We start from the raw sequence: 18,859 nt of genomic DNA, 5'->3' as shown, positions 1-18,859 counted from the left end.
AGACTATGTCCACCACATACACATTTGAGGCATACATGAAGTGGGCTCTGTTTATTACAGGCTTAATACCCGTTATAGCGGAATCGTTCAAGTACCGCGTTTGTAAATGAGCTTTTTTTATTATGATTACTATCATTTGGAGAGAGCAGTCCTTAAACAGTACGGTCAAGAGAATATGACATCGACTTTATGATGATAGACTTGTCCCGATGGCCTGAAAAGCTCCACCTCTGCCTCATACGCGCACTCACTGGGCGGTGTAAGAGCCTACACAGACACACATGCACACACACACACGCACACACCCGTATTAGACTGCAACCTGTTAATGCCCGTTATTCAGACTGACGGCAGCAGGACGGGGACAGTCGATTAAACAAGTGGGGAAACTTCAACACCAAAGGGTCACTTTTTCTCTGCCTCTCTCTCTCTCTCTCTCTCTCTTTCTCTCTCCCCGCGCGTGAGAGTTGGAAAATGATATATTTCGGAAAGCAAATATGTCAGCTAAAGTAAAATGGCCTCTTTCAGGGGAGCTGTTATTCTTGTGCCAGTGAACTTGGCGTCAAACCTCGCCTCTTAACCGTGTCGGATTTAGCCTTCGCCGGAGCTTTTTTATGTCCGCGGTGCCATTTGAAGCGGGACAGCGCGCCGCCGAGTCACAGAGATGAGAGCAGGGCCAGTGATATTCTACCAGTTTCGTATTGGAAAGCACCTCCGATGGCTTGACACATCGCTCCTCGACTCTCAACTCGGACTGTGATAGTGTAAAAAACCGCGTGTGATCGGGGGCTGCGTTGCACTTTGCGCCCATTTAACGTTGGATCGAAGCGTCCAGCCAGAGACGCGCGCACACACACACACACACACACACACACGCGTGCGCGCACTCCGGAGAGCACAGCGGACACACACCATGACAAGCTGCTGGTTTGCCTTCGTTGGATTGTGGTGGAGCGCTTATTGCATGTTCCTCGTTGCAGGTAGCAATTATTTATTCGATGGAAACAACGAAGTGCACCAGAGTTTCATCCACCGGCGGCTGCGGACCCACGAGAAGAGAGAGATGCAGAAGGAGATCCTGTCCATTCTTGGACTGCCGCACAGACCGAGACCGCATCCGTCGCACGGAAAATACAACTCCGCTCCCCTTTTCATGCTGGACTTATACAATACCATATCGAACGAGGAGAAGAATGAGGTGGAAGGCATGCTGGACCAATATCAGTCCATGCTGACGACCCAGAGCCCTCATCTGGCCACGTATCAAGAGAATGCCTTTCTAAACGACGCCGATATGGTGATGAGCTTTGTCAACTTGGGTAAGCCCAATTTTGAATTACACATCGGTTGGTTAGGTGATTGTTTAAAAATGCTTTTATTTAGTTGAAAATACTTGTATTGAGGTATTTATTTGGTTGTTTGAATGAAGAGTCTATATCGGGGAAAAAAAACTTCTAAAGTTCAGACAAAATGTGAACAGGTGTTCGCGGCGCACCGTCTCGCGCTGCGGGCGCACCGTGCGTATCAATTTCCGTTAACTTACCATTAACCGTCCATTAAGTTACCATTAACCAGTTCCCGTGACTTACCTTTAACCATTTCCATTAACTTACCATTAACCATCCATTAACTTACCATTAACCATTTCCATTAACTCACCATTAACCATTAACTTACCATTAATCATTTCCATTAACTTACTATTAACCATTTCCCTTGACTTACTATTAACCATTTCCATGAACTTACCATTAACAGTTTCCCTTAACTTACCATTAACCATTTCCTTTAACTAACCATTAACCATGTCCATTAACATGCCATTCACTCTCGGCTATGGCTATACAAAGACGAAATCCCCCCCCCCCCCCCCCACCGTACTGTTCTCATGCGTTTTGTGCTGTAGATAGAGATCAGAGGTTAAAATAGCCAAAGACTAACTTATTGTTCCTTTCAATTTTAGGAGTGGCCCCCCTGGGCTCATTTCTAGGCTTGAAATGCATGTGGTCAGATTGTTGTTGTGCAATCTGGACCATGATTTATATGTTGGCGGTGGGGTGGGGTGGGTGGGGGAAACTCGTATCCTTACCAAACTATCAACCACTACCACTGGTATTTGTATATAAAGGGCTATTCCTGGCGTTGACCTCCTGGGCTCCCAGTTGTGGTTTCGTGCGTAAATTGCGTTGCGTTGTTTGTGTTATTCGGCCAGATTGTCTTTAATTAGAGCCGATGACGATAAAGAGGGAAACTTTAATCATAAAAGCCTGCAGCCCTCCCTTCCATTAGCAGCGCCATTGTTTGGAGTGAGATTGTAAACAGAGTGTGTAAAGATAAACAACGCCTCAGCCAGAGCCAGGCGCATCGGACAAGGCGGCTTAAAGCTAGATGGATAGTCATGCTTAAGGAGAACCAGGGACATTGCCATTATCTGGTCTGGGAAAAGTAGGAATATAACTTAACTCCTCACCCCTTTTCGTGTTTTAAATGTCATGGGAGAAGAATCGGAGTTGATGCGCCTTTTATAGGCCAGTTTCTGGGTGGCTGCTTGAAAACTACAGGGACCATCACATAATTTGTGTGTATTGATAATAAAGACCCTATAAGATGATGTGTTTTTAACCTGTGCCTCTATAAATTCATCTCTAACAGACACAGAATATACACAGCACACTATAAAGAGAAAAGAAATGAAATTTAATTTATTGTAGGAACTGTGTTGGTAATTTAAAGCAAATGCTCCTCTCCTTATGGGTCCTTTGAGCTTTCATGTTGCAACATGCGGTGATGAAAACCAGATATTCTGACAAAAGGAGGTCGTCGTTGAGCTCTCAAATAACCAATATTTTCTGTTGGCTTCTGTGTGGGGGTGTGATGGTGGTGGTGTTTGTGCGTCTGTGGTCTTGGTGTTCTTGAACTGCTTGAGTTTAGGCTCGTACTCCCGTGTTGTTGAACATCTGGCCATCCACTTTGATTAATCACGTCCTGTGCATCTTTTGACGATTCCCTCAGATTTCTTTGGTGTCCAGGGGATTAAGTTGCCATCTCTTCCAGTCGTGTGTGGAGTCCTAACTGCCCTGGAGGAGGGACAGCTTCCTCCCTGAATGTGATTGTAATTAATGTCGGGCAGGCCAAGGCTCTCCATCTGCTTTACAAATAAGACCCCTCACGACTACCGTGTGTCATCGCCATCCAATTAGTTTTTAATGCGTCCATTTGTCGATTGGAGCGCTTTGTGCGGAGTGACTTAGAAAGATACAGTAGAAAGAGGCCAGCAATGCTTCTGGGTGGTCTTGCTTGTTTCAAACCGGCCTAAAATCTGGATATCATGTGTGGCCGAACTGAAATTGCAAAATAAAACCAAGACAAATGAAAGCAAGAAAAGTCCAAACAATCACAAACAGTCTGTCTTAAAAGTTTTGGAAAATTGGTGGTCTCACCGACAGACGTGGATTACACTGAGCCCCACTTTGGACAAAGAGTTTTCATTGAAAGACATTTTATGGTCGCAGTCCAAGTTTTATCCATGTCTGTATACATTATGTGCAATCGACCCACGGTGAAAAAGCTGGAGGCAGCTCTATGAACACCAATGAAAAGTATATCTGTTCACGTCTGTTTTGAACCCACCTGTTTACACTCCCAAAACGTCTCTCTTAAGTCAGATGGTAAAACGGGGTGTTTTGTGCTACTTTTCGGCAGTGCAAGCCAGCCCGCATAGCAAAGAGAGCGATGACAGTGATTTAGGCTCAGGTCTAAACTGATGTCTTTCACAGCCAGCTGCTGCAGTAGCCCAGATAGAGAGCTCATTTTCAGAGGGTATTCTCCTGGGGGACGGATAGATTTAAGAGCCCCTGCGTTACATCCAGTCTCAAGTGTGCTTGCTGCGGACCAGATGCCTCTTTTCCCCCACTCAGCATGATTCATGTAGACCTCTTGTTCAGTCATCCGTTCTTTTTAGCTTTCATCACTGGTTCCGAATGACCCATTGACTCATCGGAGAGACAGAGAGACAGACAGAGAGACAGACAGAGAGAGAGAGAAGTTGGTGGAAAACTTTAAAATTGGGTGACCAGAAGCATATTTTCCAAGCCCCCTTTTCATCTTCATTCCTAGAATAGCGTGTTCATCACTGTTTGCCTTGTGGACGACCTGCTTTCCACTGAGGTCCAGAGTAGTGACATTGTGCGCCGTATGACTCAGCGTGGTGTGACACACTCCAGCGCCTGACTTGTCCCAACACATCACCCGGTGCTCTGTAACGGTGGTGGTCGATTCATCGGTCAACCGGAGCCTATGCTGCAGGGCCTGTTCTCACTCTTTTCATGTAGATTTTAAGAGATCTTATGTTTGAATAACGTTTTTTTCCCAGGTAATTCACAATCTAGCTGTTCACCTGGAGTTAACATGCCAACAAACAAGGATTTTTATAACATGGATATTTTAGACTGAAAGCAATCAGGAATGTGATTAAAGCGTGGCGTAAAGGAATGTGATTGGCAGCATGGTGGCACAGTGGTTAGCGCGGTCGCCTCACAGCAAGAAGGTCCTGGGTTCGAATCTCGGGGTTGTCCAACCTTGGGGGTCATCCCAGGTCGTCCTCTGTGTGGAGTTTCCATGTTCTCCCCGTGTCTGCGGTGGGTTTGCTCCGGTTCCCCCCACCATCAAAAAAGACATGCATGTTAGGGTTAGTACTGCTCTCTTTGTCCCTGACCGACGCATGGCAAGATGAACTGGAGTTGGTCCCTGGGTGCTGCACGGCGGCTTCCCACTGCTCCTAGCTACACAGCTAGGATGGGTTAAATGCAGAGCGTAATTTCCCTACGGGGATCAAAAAGTATATAAAAATTTAAAAAAAAATGTTTTAAAGTAGCGGAATGGTAATCCACAATTTGAAATGAGCAGAGGATATGTGACAAGAAATCCTAATACTCTGAATAAATGGTGAACAATGTATTGTTGAGTGAAAGACGGAAACACGGTCCAAGAATTGGCGAGACTGATGTTCACAGAGTGAACAAGGGCGGATGTATTGCTGAATCATCCTCAATAAAGCCACAGTGATAGAAATGTTAGTCAAATGTAGTCTTATTTGGCATTTGTTCCGGGTTTGGTTGACGTGACAGTGACTCCAGTGAGGCTGTTACTGTTTGGGTACAGTGACTCAGGGATGTACAGACGTGGCTTTGGTTTCAAGGTTCACAGAGCAGGAATGCCAAATGTTTTCCCGTGTCACCTGCGTTTAGCTGTGATGGGTTTGCTGTGCTGTATCCACACCAAGTCTGACAAACAGACAGGTGAAGCTCCCCCCCCTCCCCCCTCCTCCTTTAGCTTGGCTTGGCACAGTTTTCTCCCCAAACTTCCATCCCTTGTTTGCTCTCCCATCCTGTCCAGTTTGTTTGCTGGGTATTAGGAGAAGGAAGGACTCGTAATAATCCAGGAAAATCCACCCTTGGTTTCATGGCCCGGCTCGTTTTAACTTCACCCGCGGTTCCAAATGTCCCAATTTATTCTGTGGTGTTTCATGCCAATTTGTCTTTACCTGCCTTTTTATGTTTTGCTGTTGCTAGTGTAAAACGATAGATGAATATTTCTCAGATTCAGGGGCAGTCGATCTTTCTATAGTTTTGCAAGTTAGGCATCCCCCCTTTTTTTTGGGCTGTCTCCGTGACTGGCAGAATAAATCAAGTATACCTCAACAATTTCAAATTGTTTTCAGAAATGGATGCTGGTTTTGCACAAGTCTGTTGACACATCTACCCTTATCCCTTTTTTCTTTTCTCTCCCTTGACTCCCCTCCCATCTGCTTTTCTGCACACCCCATTGCATTGTTATAGCTGAGCTGTCACTGGCCCTCTTAGTTAAATCAATAGCCACCCGCGTAGGGCGCTAGCTTTCGACCAGCTTACCTCCCATACTTTAAAGGCAAACAAGGGAGGGGAGCCTTAAGAAGGGGGTATTTCAAAAGATTAGCTCGGTCTAGACAACCCTAGGCTTATTCTGAAATGTTGTGCCTTAAACAGAAAGCTTTTTTTCCCCTTCCTCGTCTTATGATGCCGGGCTGCATTTCTGAGTCCCTAAGCCCAGGTAAGCTACTTCCTTTGCACCAAAACGTGTCTCAAAGCCCCAGCATGATCAAATAATTTGTTTGGTGCGATCAAAGAGTTAATTGTTTGATGCATGAGGGAGCTTTGGAAAATCCTCACCGAACCCTCTTGAAATGCTTCCTGCAAACCCGCACAGAAAAGAAAGTCATCCATCACTCCACGCCGACTTTTGAGTGTACGCTAAACACTATTAGCTGGATATTGAATGAGGAATTCCGCATATGTGAAATGAAACGAGGGATCTTTACTTATATACATAAATCTGGCAGCGTATACCTTCCAACAATGGTTGGGAAGAGTTACCTTAGCAAACTATATAAACTCTGTTTGTTTTCATATGTTTAAAGAATCAAACATGTAGCTGGTGCTACAAGTTCCCTTGAACTTCCAGTGAAGTCCTGATATGGCCCAAGATATACAAATAATTCTGCCTATTAAGTTACAGCATTTTAAAGTGTTTCCTTTTTCTCCTGTTTGGATTGTATTGGTTGTCAAGCTCTTTGGCAAAACACACGGGCTGCCTCAGAGAAACAAACATGGTGAATGAGGGAAACATCTCTGCTTGACTGGATTATGTCTTTTCCATTCGGCCAATATTTCTGTGATAAAACATAAGGTGTTACAGGACAACTTCATTGCTAGTGAGGTTTTTGTTCTTTTTTTTTTACAAGTTTTGCCTCGATGTCCGCACTGGCTCATGGGGTATGCCTTTATTGTCCTCAGATATGCCTGAAAGAACACATTTTCTTTGAGTGTCAACATACACAAGGATGTTGGCTCACACACTAAAACTCAAGCGCAGATACACCAGGAAACATATAGAAATACTGTGTCACACAGTCACATACATGTATACATACACACACACACACACGTGCACACACACGTGCACACACTTGCAGGAACACATGCACACACACTTGCAGGAGCACATGCACACACACTTGCAGGAGCACACACACACTTGCAGGAACACACACACAGTTGGTTAACCTTGGGGTCAGCCGATAGCCATTTTTAAGAGAGCATTCCATTTGCACTTTAAATCGTCTCTGTCACGCACCCCGCTCTCAACCTACACACACAGACATACACACCACTCCTCCAATCCCTCCTCCCTTCACACAAGCTGATGATATCGTTTCCCTCTCACGCCATAACTCTCCGACTTGACAAGATGGCTGCCATGATTAGGGCCAAGTACAGAGATTATCATTCCTGCCACATTTTTTCCCTTCTCTCTCTCCCTAAGTCTCATCTCCCTCCTTGGACATTCCACCTCCACCCCCCCATCCCCATCCCCATCCCACCCCACTGCCTGTCATAGTGATAGTAATGTGGGATGGAGGAGTGTGAAGAGATAAGAACGTGAGGCACGGCACACTCCCGGCCGTTAACGATCTGTCGGGGAGAGCCGATAACCCCGATTGAACATATGATATGGGCCCACTGGTCCCATTTATCAACAGGTTCACAGGCATGCAGGAATTCGGTCTGTTTGTTCTACCCTGCCTTAAGAAAGACAGGAAGACAGGACGACAAACTTGACCCCCCCCCCCCACAGCCACCACCTCCATTTCTCATTTCTTTTCTGTCTCAGTGTTTCTCACTCCCTTTATTTATTTCTCCCACTGCCTCTTTTCCCTCTCAATCATTCCATCTTTCTTTTCAGTTCTCCATTCCTGTCTCTCACTCCTTCACACACTCTCTCTCTCTTTCTCATTTCTCTCCATACTGGCCAGAACACTGATAGTGATACCTGTGTTGCAGTTGTAGAGTTTTAGAAAGCATTTTGCAATTAAATGGAGGCGTTATCAGTCTCACGTGACACGATTCCTTTGACTAAGATGAGACTTAGACTCTTGCGGTACCTTCCCACTCACTGTGTCGTCATTGAGATTTCCGGCTACAGGTGGTTTACTTTGCCCAAGCATAAAGAAGCAGCAACACTGTGCTGCATGCGTTGTGTCTTCGCCGGAGGAGGTTTACAAACTGCAGAACAGACTTGTTATACCGTGAGTCGAAATCATCATTGCGATCTAATTTTTATTGTGTTTTCTCGAAACTGTTGCCCCACCTTAGAGAGGAATTGATCATTAAATCCTACTGCACAAGTGCATGATACAGTAGATCCAGGTTGGGTGTATTTCTGCAGTGACTGCTGCTGTACGTGTCAGTGGCACTATGCAATTTTTACATTAACCTCAATAAATGGCAGTGAATTTAAACCTATGATGTTGGTTTCCTGATTTCTAGATAATAAATTGTTCAGCAGCTTTGTGTTTCATTTCAATGTCAGCATTGCCGTTCAGGTGATCGATGGACCAATTTCATATTCATTGAAGTACATCCACTCGTGTATCCGTGAATACGCCTCAGCAAGGTTTCTTGGCGGGACTATAGACCTATCAAATCTCCGCTGGGACAGGGAATACAATAGAAACCTTTTGAGTACAACTGCAAATATATTTCATTTAATGTGTTTAAAAACAGCCTTTATTTGGGGCAAGTGTATTTGTGTGCCTGTGTGCATGAGTAAAAAGAGAGTCTGTTTGTGTGTATTTACTCCTGTTTTGCTGTCCCACTAAAAGTGCTGTAAACCTGTCAGCCTTTGTCTTCTGCCTTAACTGTGTTGTAGGAGGTCATACTGAGCACTCGAGAGGAGATCATTAACCAGGAATTGTGTTTGTGTGTTTGTGTGTGTGTGTGCGTGCGTGCGTGTGTGAGAGAGAGAGAAAGAATAAGAAAAACCATAGAACAGATAGGCAAAGAGAGAGTGACTGCAAGCAAGCAAATGCGTGCAAGTCAGTGAAGTTAGATCTGATTTGTTTCTTTTGTATTGCTGGCCTGTATTCATTTCTAGTCTATAGTTCTTTTTTTTTCTTTTTTTTTTTCCTTTTTCTTGAGTAGCTCCTGGGGCTACTCAAGAAAATACCAACTGAGAGATGTGTTTAGTAACAGCCCTGGGTTGATATTTGGTATCGCTTAAGTGGAGTGTAGGGAGGATTTGGGGGACCAGGGGTGTGACTGAGAGAATGGAATGGAACCACAAAACATTCTTACACACACACACACATACACACACACACACACACTTAGGAGGTATTAATACAATAATGCCATAGGTGGCGCTGCTGCACACTTTCTCAATACCTAGCTAGTGTAAGGATGCAAAATAGGTGAGTTGTATATAGACGTATGCACACCCATATCAGAAGATAGCATCCATTGTCAACATTTTCCTCTACTCATAAAACACAACATAGACAATTCACATTGAGTTAAAACTTCCCCCTTTTTAACCATCAACAATTTGAGAACTGAGTTTCTGCACGACGGCACTTCAGTGGTGGCTTTTGTGGGAGCATTGAGCATCTTTCCCCACTCAAGCCAGACTCGAACTGGTGAGAAAACTATAAGCATGCTTCTCTTCACTGAAGGGTTGGTCCATTTATTGGTATTTTCACTCTGTTGAGAATAATTTATTAAGTCTTATTCTAAACAGCTTTGAAAAAAAAAGCTTCAGCAAAATGGGTTCGAATGGGTCACATTGAATGATCTAACCAAGACAGTAGTCCTCAGCTGAAGGTGTACTAGGGGGTATGATTTTCCGTTAACCTCAGTGAAAGCCAGTTAATTTGAGCCTGTAGTCATTCTTTACCCATTCAAAGATACGTTGTTCAGCAGTTCTGTATTCTCCTTGAACATTGATAGCTGGGTTGTGACATGTAAAAACAACTGCTAATCAGGTCTGCCTTGGAATATTGTGTGCAAAGGCATTTAAGAGGGTTGGACGTCGAGCTCTAGGACACGGTGTGTCCCTGTGTGACCAAGAAAAGTACCTTGCATTATCATGATGACCTCATCGTTTGCTCCGTGAAAACAGCTAGTTCTGTAAATGGTGATGACCACAGCGCACAGGAATGGCATAAATGTCAAGGCAAACATACCCACTGTTATATTCTTCTGTCGAGCCACCAGGAAGCCTTCTGGGATTTATCTCCAGCCAATAAAAAGAAAGAAAGGAGGGACGATGGGAATGAAAAGGCACACCCAGATGCTGCTTGAGGGGTGGGAGATCCGGGACAGGCCAGAGGTGATTTAATGCGTTCACTGACCTTGAAGGGCCAGAGGAAGGGGGTGTTTGTGTATATGAGAGAGAGAGAGAGAGAGAGAGAGAGAGAGAGAGAGAGAGAGAGAGAGAGAGAGAGAGAGAGAGAGAGAGAGAGAGAACGCCTGCACAACATGGAAATGAATCTGGGCAACTGTGTGTGCACCCTGGGCTTGTAGTGTGTATTGGTGTATGTGTAAACACATGGACATATGAGACCGTCTAGTCGTCTAAGATGTCCTTTGACACTGGAGTACCCTGGAAAGCTGCACCCCTTAGTCCCCGTATGTGTTCCCAGGCTGGTCCTCCCTGAAGAGGACGTGCCTGAAACAACAACAGCGGGACCACAGTAAGAAAAAAAATACCCCCCCACACACACACGCTCTGATGCTCCCGACACTCCCTAGCAAGTTGCCTCCCTTTCAACCTCGCTGCCGCTGACAAATTTACGAGCTCCAAGCTGACCCAGAGACTGACTTTCCAAACACGGTACTGACAGGAAAACGGTTGGAGACCGGCGGGAAAGCGGGAAAGATGTGGGGAGCGAGAAGAGAGAGCGGGACTGAGATCAAGGGCAGAAAGCAGAGAAACACGTAGAAAAAGGAACATAAAGCGGAAAAAGAGTCGAAGAGTTACTACAGGCCCATAACAGAGACATCAACTATTGCGCTAGATAGACAGACAGAGTGTCAGGGTTGAGAGTAAGAAGAGAGGACTGGATTACATCCAGACCGGCAGAGAAGGAACAGCTATCCAGAGGAGAGCGAGATAGAGAGCGAGAGGGGGTTCGTATCAGGGAGAGAGAGCAGGTGGAAGTGAAACTGTGATCTTATGTAAATCAGTTGTGTAGACCTTTGACCCTGGCACTGCTAAGGTTTGAATGCAATGTGTCATGGGTGTTTGTCATGTCTGACTTAAATATATATTCTGTTTGACTGCCCACTCGTTTCCCCTGGGTTACACAGTGTACTAAATAACCATTAAATGATCATTTACTACACTGTGTTCTTCACAACTGTTTCTCTGAGTTATATTTGAGAAATGACTTAAAATGGTAAATTGGCATATCAGATGTTTGTGGCTTTCCTAAGATGTGTCTGTGGGATGCGACAACCAGACCTGGGCAATATATCGATATAATATCAATATCACGATATGAAATTATGTGTGGGATTTTGGTTATCGTAGCGTTGTGATATATCTGAAGTATTGTCATTCCCTGGTGTTAAAGGCGGCATTACAGTAACATGATAGACTTTTCTGAATTTATCAGACCGTTTTAGCTGAGTGAAACGAACAATGAATGCATATATGTTATGAAAGCATCAGTATATATTGTAATATTTGATTTTGTCAATATTGCCCAGCCCCTGCGACATCCTTCTAAAGTGGACCGCAGAGGGAGCATTGCCTGTTAAATGTTGGTGTGAGTTAATCCCGTCCACTGTTTTTTTTTTAAATCATTTAGCTGCCTGGGTGTCAAAAGGCCAAAGTGTCTCTTGATGTTGATGGGTGATTTGAATGGGGATGAAGTGGGATGGTGTTGCCAGCCCTCCTGGCTTGGACCAACATGCTGACTTGCTGGTACAGGTGGCAAATATGGGTCTGTTGTCTGATTTTGAAACATCAGATTATTTGAGACAATAACGTGGTGCATCAAAAGCATCAGGTCTGTATGTAAGAGCTGAAGTTTTAAAATTTGCAGATGACTTCCTCACTTATTCTCATGTCCGTTTGTTGGGTCTGGTCATAACAGCAGCATTCCCACATTTGTCTTTTTTTTTAAAAATGTTTTTTCCCCCTTTTTCTCCGCAATCGTACTTGGCCAGTTACCCTATTTTCTGAACTGGTCCCGGTTGCTGCTGCACCCCCTGTGCCGATCAGGGGAGGGCTGCAGTCTACCACATGCCTCCTCCAATACACGTGGAGTCGCCAGCCGCTTCTTTTCACCTGACAGTGAGGAGTTTCACCAGGGGGACGTAGCGCGTGGGAGGATCACGCCCCCCCCCCACCCATTCCCCCTCTCCCCTGAACAGGCACCCCGACCAACCAGAGGAGGCTCTAGTGCAGTGACCAGGACACACACCTGCATCCGGCTCCCCACCCGCAGACACGGCCAGATGCCCGACCAAGCTGGAAGTAACACGGGGATTCAATCCGCCGATCCCCCATGTTGGTAGGCAACGGAATGGACCACTACGCTGCCCGGATGCCTAGCGTTCCTACACTCTGTTGTGAGTTGCACGTTTGGCTTCAAAGAGTGGCTCCCTTTTTCTGAACCTGTTTAGTTCAATGGGCAAAGCATTACATTGTGATCGCAAAAGGGAAAATAATCCATCCATCCATCCATCCATTATCCGAACCGCTTATCCTGCTCTCAGGGTCGCGGGGATGCTGGAGCCTATCCCAGCAGTCACTGGGCGGCAGGCGGGGAGACACCCTGGACAGGCCGCCGGGCCAAATCCACTTACGTTATAGGTCATCAAAGACATGCGTGTTTTAAAAGGCAACTTTGGCATGTGATTTTGTTTTTTCCTGTAAACTTGAATGAGTCAAGGAGCACGTAAGGTCTCCGGCGTTGCGTCGCACCAACTTGGTGTTGACACTGTGAGCAGATGTATTATTAGCCACGCCGCATTATTTTCTGTAGATTTCATTCACGTCCACCTGCTTTTTTAATATCCAGGTGTCTGGTTACCCTCACTGTTTTGGGGCTGTGTGTGTGTGTGTAAAACAAGCAGTTGGACTTAACATGTAAGTCTGCCCAGGGGGGAGATCAAAACCAAGCTAGACTGATTTATCAGCGGATCAGATGCTCCGGCGCTGAGCCGCTGAAATGCATTGTGGTCAACGCAGACTTTCCAGAGGGAATAGCACTAAGCCTCAACTCTCCCTTTGACGGATAGAGCGCATAAAGGAAGGCCGATAGAGAAATGGGGGGAGAGATGCGCGCACAAAGGTAAAAAGGAAAACACAGTTTAAAGGGCAAATAGAGGGAGAGAGGGCTGAAGGGGCGCATTAGTGGTTTACAGAGAGGAGGAAGAAAGAAAGGGGGGGGGGAGATGTGTGCGGAAGAAGACAAACCGGGGAAGCGCTGTAGCAATGGGGGGAAAGGTGTGTGTAAAGCAGCAGGGAGAGGAGGAGGAAGGAGAGAGAGAGAGGTGTGTGTGCATTGAGACAGAAAGAATGGCGACTTAAGTGAGGGGGATACACACACACACACACACACACACACACATTTAGCAGGGTCTAACACTGCTGGCCCTCTACCTTGTAGATGTGGAATGCAAAGCCACCAATATTTTGACTTCTCCTTTAGAAACAGCTGCGTTTCCCTTTTTCAAAGATATTTTTTCCTTATTTATCGGATCCCTCAGGAGAGATCCATCTCCTGGTCCTGACACTGGCTTCCTCCTCTAAATCTGTAGAGAGCCGGCTGAAGCTGGACCAGACCAACACAGCCTAGACGCGCGTACACACACACACACACACACACACACACACAAATCAAGCATATGCACACACAACACACTTGCCTGAAAGCAGTCATACACACTAGATCGCTATAGCAGGCCTCCTCACTCCCTCTGCTGCTGCCTGTTCATAGAGGCAGATTGGGTGCGCACACACACATACACTAACACACTCACACACAGGTGTACTATCCACAAAGGTAACTGAAACAAAGACATGTCACCCTGTTCGTATCGTCATAGACACAAATCATCATGGCGGAATTATGTGGTTGTGCGTATATAATACATTTGTGCAGATTTACGGTCGCGCTCAACACACAGCAGCTACACAAGCACAGGTCTTCAAAAGACGTTTCCACAAAAACCAGTTCAGGTCGATGAAAAAGATTGTTGATGATGATTGCCCTCGATTTTTGCCACTGTATGTTGAAAATAGAGGCTTGGTAAATACGTGAGACCGTGCCATGTGGTGTTTTGTTCAAAATGGACTCCCTTCAAAACCACGGGAGTACATCTCAGATTACGGATATTTGCTTAGCGCTAAATAGCGGCCGTTCTGTAAAGCAGCCAGGGGAGCCATTTTTAAGGGGGCCTGTGGTCTTAACCCAAGAGGAAAGCAGTAGTCTTCACCATCCGTATAAATCGTGGAGGAAATGGAGCCGAACATCAAGGAGAGAAAATTGAGAAGAAGAAAAAAAACACAAGATCAGAGGGTTCTTTTTTTAAATCATTTGACCCCCTGTATGCTATGGTCATTGATTTTGCCAATAAATACTGACAGTAATGGCATCTTTGAAAGCTATTACAGGACTCAGATGCCTATTTAGGGCTTTCACTTTTTGTACCATTTCAGAATCACAAGTCACTTTGTCTCCAAAAGTTTTTTTTTCTCCACCAATTTAAGATGAGGTTTAAGTGCAAGATCGCCACTGAAGATGATTTAAGGTGAGGTTAATGGGTTAAGGTGAGCTTTGTAATCAATGTTTTGTTTGAAAACTGTGTCGTAATCTAGATTTGCGGCTTGGGTAGAAGATTAGACTCCTTATATATAAAACATCCATTCATCCATTATCCACACCGCTTATCCTGCTCTCAGGGTGGCGGGGATGCTGGAGCCTATCCCAGCAGTCATTGGGCGGCAGGTGGGGAGACACCCTGGACAGGCCGCCAGGCCATCACAGGGCCGACACACACACATTCACAGCTAGGGACAATTTAGTACGGCTGGTTCACCTGACCTACAGGTCTTTGGACTGTGGGAGGAAACCGGAGCACCCGCAGGAAACCCACGCAGACACGGGGAGAACATCCAAACTCCACACAGAGGATGACCCGGGATGACCCCTCAAGGTTGGACTACCCCGGGGCTCGCACCCAGGACCTTTTTGCTGTGAGGCAACCGCGCTAACCACTGTGCTACCATGCCGCCTATATAAAACATGATCAGGTATAATCCATTTTAAAGTTTTGGGTCTTGTCACTCCATAACCCCCCGTCACTGTTGGCAATTAGCACTTAGCGTATTTACATGCAGACAAATACAAGATCATAAACTGATAAAGGCTTTATTGCAACTTCAAACTTTCATGTAAAATCCATGTTTACCTGTGTGTTATCTTGAACCATGCTGACTATTTCATTGAAATGTTGCCTTAAACCGATTACTCTGAGTAATCTGTACTGTTTGCATTGAAACATAATCATTGTGTGTGTTTGTCTCGTGGCGGTGGAGTTGAGTGGCTGGTTACAATGAGACGATGAGCTGTAACAACAAATCCTACAGTAAGCAGAGTAGTCCAAAACAGGCTACGTATATAAATTGGGTTTGGATTGTTTGATTATATATACAGTACATTGTACAACCAAGTGTCTGGTGTCAATCATTTTGTTTATGACCAGAGCTGAGTTTATGACGGTGTTTGTGTCTCGCTGTACTAGCTAGTAGTGTAATCCTCCCAAATGGTGCCTAAAGTATCCCAGATGTTTAAAACTGCACATGAAACCTGTCCTCAACAGAAATCTTAAAAGTGCTATTTAGTGGATGTTTTTTTATTTGTACGGCTGAACAAGAACCACGAGTGCATTGATTTTTGTCAGGGGTGGCCGCAGTGGAAGATGAGCCCGAGAGTTAGTGCCACAAGCTACACGTTAAATCAAAACCTCAGCTCTGGCTGGACTACAGTTTGGCCACAGTTTTTGCCAACTGACGCTCTGATGAGTCTTAATGGCGTGGATGAATCTGACCAGCAGGTCTGGAAGTGCCTACGTATTTTTTAAAGGGTGAGGACTTAAAAGGTTGTTTACTTTGACCAATGCATGATTTGGCCCTAGTCTTGATGAGGACCTCTTTGGAGGGCATGGTCTGGTTTGAAGCAATTGAAACAGCTGGTCAACATGGGGATTGGCGGTTTGAATCCCCGTGTTACCTCCGGCTTGGTCAGGCGTCCCTACAGACACAATTGGCCGTGTCTGCGGGTGGGAAGCCCGATGTGGGTATGTTTCCTGGTCGCTGCAGTAGCGCCTCCTCTGGTCGGTCGGGGCGCCTGTTCGGGGGGGAGGGGGAACCGGGGGAAATAGCGTGATCCTCCCACACGCTACGTCCCCCTGGTGAAACTCCTCACTGTCAGGTGAAAAGCAGCCGCTGGCGACGCCACATGTATCGGAGGAGGCGTGTGGTAGTCAGCGGGTGGGTGCAGCGACCGGGACGGCTCGAAAGAGTGGGGTAATTGGCCGGATACAATTGGGGAGAAAAAGGGGGGGATCCCCCCGCCCAAAAAAAGAAACAGCTGGTCAATGAGGCATTCCTGAAAAGTATTCATTCGAATAGGCATAGGACTGCGTTACACTCTGGACTGTGTGTGTGTGTGTGTGTGTGTGTGTTGTGCGTACGTGTGGTTTAAGCTACAGTCCTAAAGCTCTCTGTTTCTGTCAAACATAGATACGGTGATATGCTATTGATTAGGATATTTGTGGACTAGCTGTCGTTTTAAAATGTGCCAGCGGTAGAGAGAATCAGAAAGGGAATTTGTCTGCATGTAAATCTCCAGGATTGTGGCTTTAGGGCTACAGTGTTTAACATATTATTGTTTATTACTCTCAAAAGAGAGGTTTCGCTAAGCGCTGGGCTTTGTTGAATGGCTCTTTGGTTGTGTCGGGACTTTGGAATTGAATTTCACACGGCATAAATTACAGATAGAAATTGCGCACCACGCACGTCGTCCTTCTGACTCCAGCTTCAGAAATTTACCCACTCTGAAAAAGTTAGTGTGCTAGGATGTAACAAATGACAGGACACCGTAAGCCCCATCAAATACTGCACCAACAGATGCTATAACCTAGGTTTATATTTTTATTCACATCTCAGCAAGTGGACGAAAAGTAGCTCGGCCGTTATATGTTTTCCAGGCCGCTCCTCCCGTGCTTTCACGGAATCTCCATTTAAATCTGAGGAAAAGATTTGCACTATGTTTTGCTGACAGGTCAGGGCTCAGTTTTACATCCAACAAAACAAACACTTGCTTTTTACGAGGACTTTTGGGGAAATCACAACAGGCTATGAATGTCAATAAGCTTCTTTTTTTTTCTGAGGCCACAGGGATTTTACAGTGTCCACAAACATGCGTATGAGGATGGATTATAGCCATGTACACGCAGAATGAATACGCTTGGTTCATTTGATTGTAATTGTTGATTTAAATGGATGCCTGCACCTACAGCCACAGGCATCCTCCTCCTCCCACAAGTAGTCTGAGCATCCCATCCGTCAAGACAGTCGGTCCCCAAAGGCGAGATAGTGGATCCATTTGTAAGTCCTGAATGAGAGCTGTTGAAGTGAAGGAATGAAATCTTCCTTTGGCTTACAGACGTGATGTCGGGCAGTCCTACCTAGAAGCGGACTCCGGCAGAGGATGAACTGAGACAATATGACCGTTGCCATTCAGCTGTCAGCTCACAGATAGAGAATAATGATGGTCTCTGTGTTGTATGTGCGTGTGTGCGTGTGTGTGTAGCTGTATTTGCGAAGAATTTGGAGTTTTAAACCATAAGAGTGAGGACATTTTTGCAAAGTGAGGATATTTTAGTCAGTCCTCATTTCTTTAAGGGTCTATGTTAGGATTAGATGTGGGTTTAGGTTGAAATAGGATTAGTTTAAGATTAAGGTAAGGATTACGTTATGCACATAGTTCTGGTGGGTTAAGGTCGGGGTTAGGGGCTAGGGAATGAATGTAGTCAACGAGGGTCCTCACAAATATAGAGAAACATACTTTTGGGGGTGTGTGTGTATGTGTATTCGAGAGCTCAAGACCTCAGTCCAACAGCCATACCTCAGATATCTATCTGTTAGTGAAGATAACAGTCAGAGGGGCAATTATGGCAAATTATCCGCCTTCTCTCTGAGTTAGACCCACACGCGCACATTTCGGTCTACCTGGGAACCTCTCGCAGACAAAAGGCAGAAGTGTGTCCAGATCCCCGATTTTCATCTATCTGCTTGTGTGGAATGCAATACGAGGGGGGACGTGGTGATTGATCTGCGACTGGTGGAAAACCCGTGTGCAGTAGTAGTATACTACGACTGTAGCGCGACTCTTTGTGTGGATGTGTGTGCACGTGTGTGCACGTGTGCGTGCATGTGTGTCTATCTTGACAGTAGCGTGACAGCACCTGTCAGGGTTTGGGAAGGGCCTGATATACTGAATGGTTTTTATAGGATTATATGGAGGATGATGGCTGTAGAAAAATGTGATTATATGGTTCAAATGGGGCTTGTGTTCTTGGAGGATTCTTGTCCGGTGAGATCATTATGTAACTGGTAGGAGGTAATGGAAGAATAGTAGGCTAGATATTCAGGTCATCAATGGATCTGTATGGTTCTGTGGCCTTTTGTACACATGCTTGCACATGTGCTTGGAGAGGATTTGTAGCTAGCAGAAACCCTGCTCCCTGACCCTCTTGGATCCATTTTTTTTACTAAATGGAGCATTTTCTTAACCCTTAATCCTGACATCATTTGCAAGTCAACCTGAACCGACTTTAAAGAAGAGGCGAGTACTACTGTGTTGGTATGAGACCAGGGTAGTTTTGTGGTTGGAGAGGCTGTCTAATGCCTAGTGGGTCACAGGTTTAATACCAGCACCAGACCATGTAGCTCTATGTTCATGAGT

At 45.5% G+C, this 18,859-nt stretch overlaps 1 protein-coding gene across 2 annotated transcripts in view; it reads left to right on the top strand.

The window, feature by feature from the left end:
- The first annotated feature begins 365 nt into the window (after positions 1–365).
- bmp6 (bone morphogenetic protein 6) overlaps positions 366–18,859 on the top strand; it is a 66,750-nt gene continuing 48,256 nt past the window's right edge. For both annotated transcript variants that reach the window (XM_056299182.1, XM_056299181.1), the window contains exon 1: positions 366–1,319. In XM_056299182.1, coding sequence (XP_056155157.1) covers positions 914–1,319 — 406 coding nt within the window. In that variant the 5' untranslated portion in view covers positions 366–913. The remainder of the gene's footprint in view (positions 1,320–18,859) is intronic.

Source organism: Lampris incognitus, chromosome 19 (assembly GCF_029633865.1).
Source record: "Lampris incognitus isolate fLamInc1 chromosome 19, fLamInc1.hap2, whole genome shotgun sequence".
NCBI lineage: Eukaryota > Metazoa > Chordata > Actinopteri > Lampriformes > Lampridae > Lampris > Lampris incognitus.
This window is presented reverse-complemented; position numbering and strand designations above follow the sequence as displayed.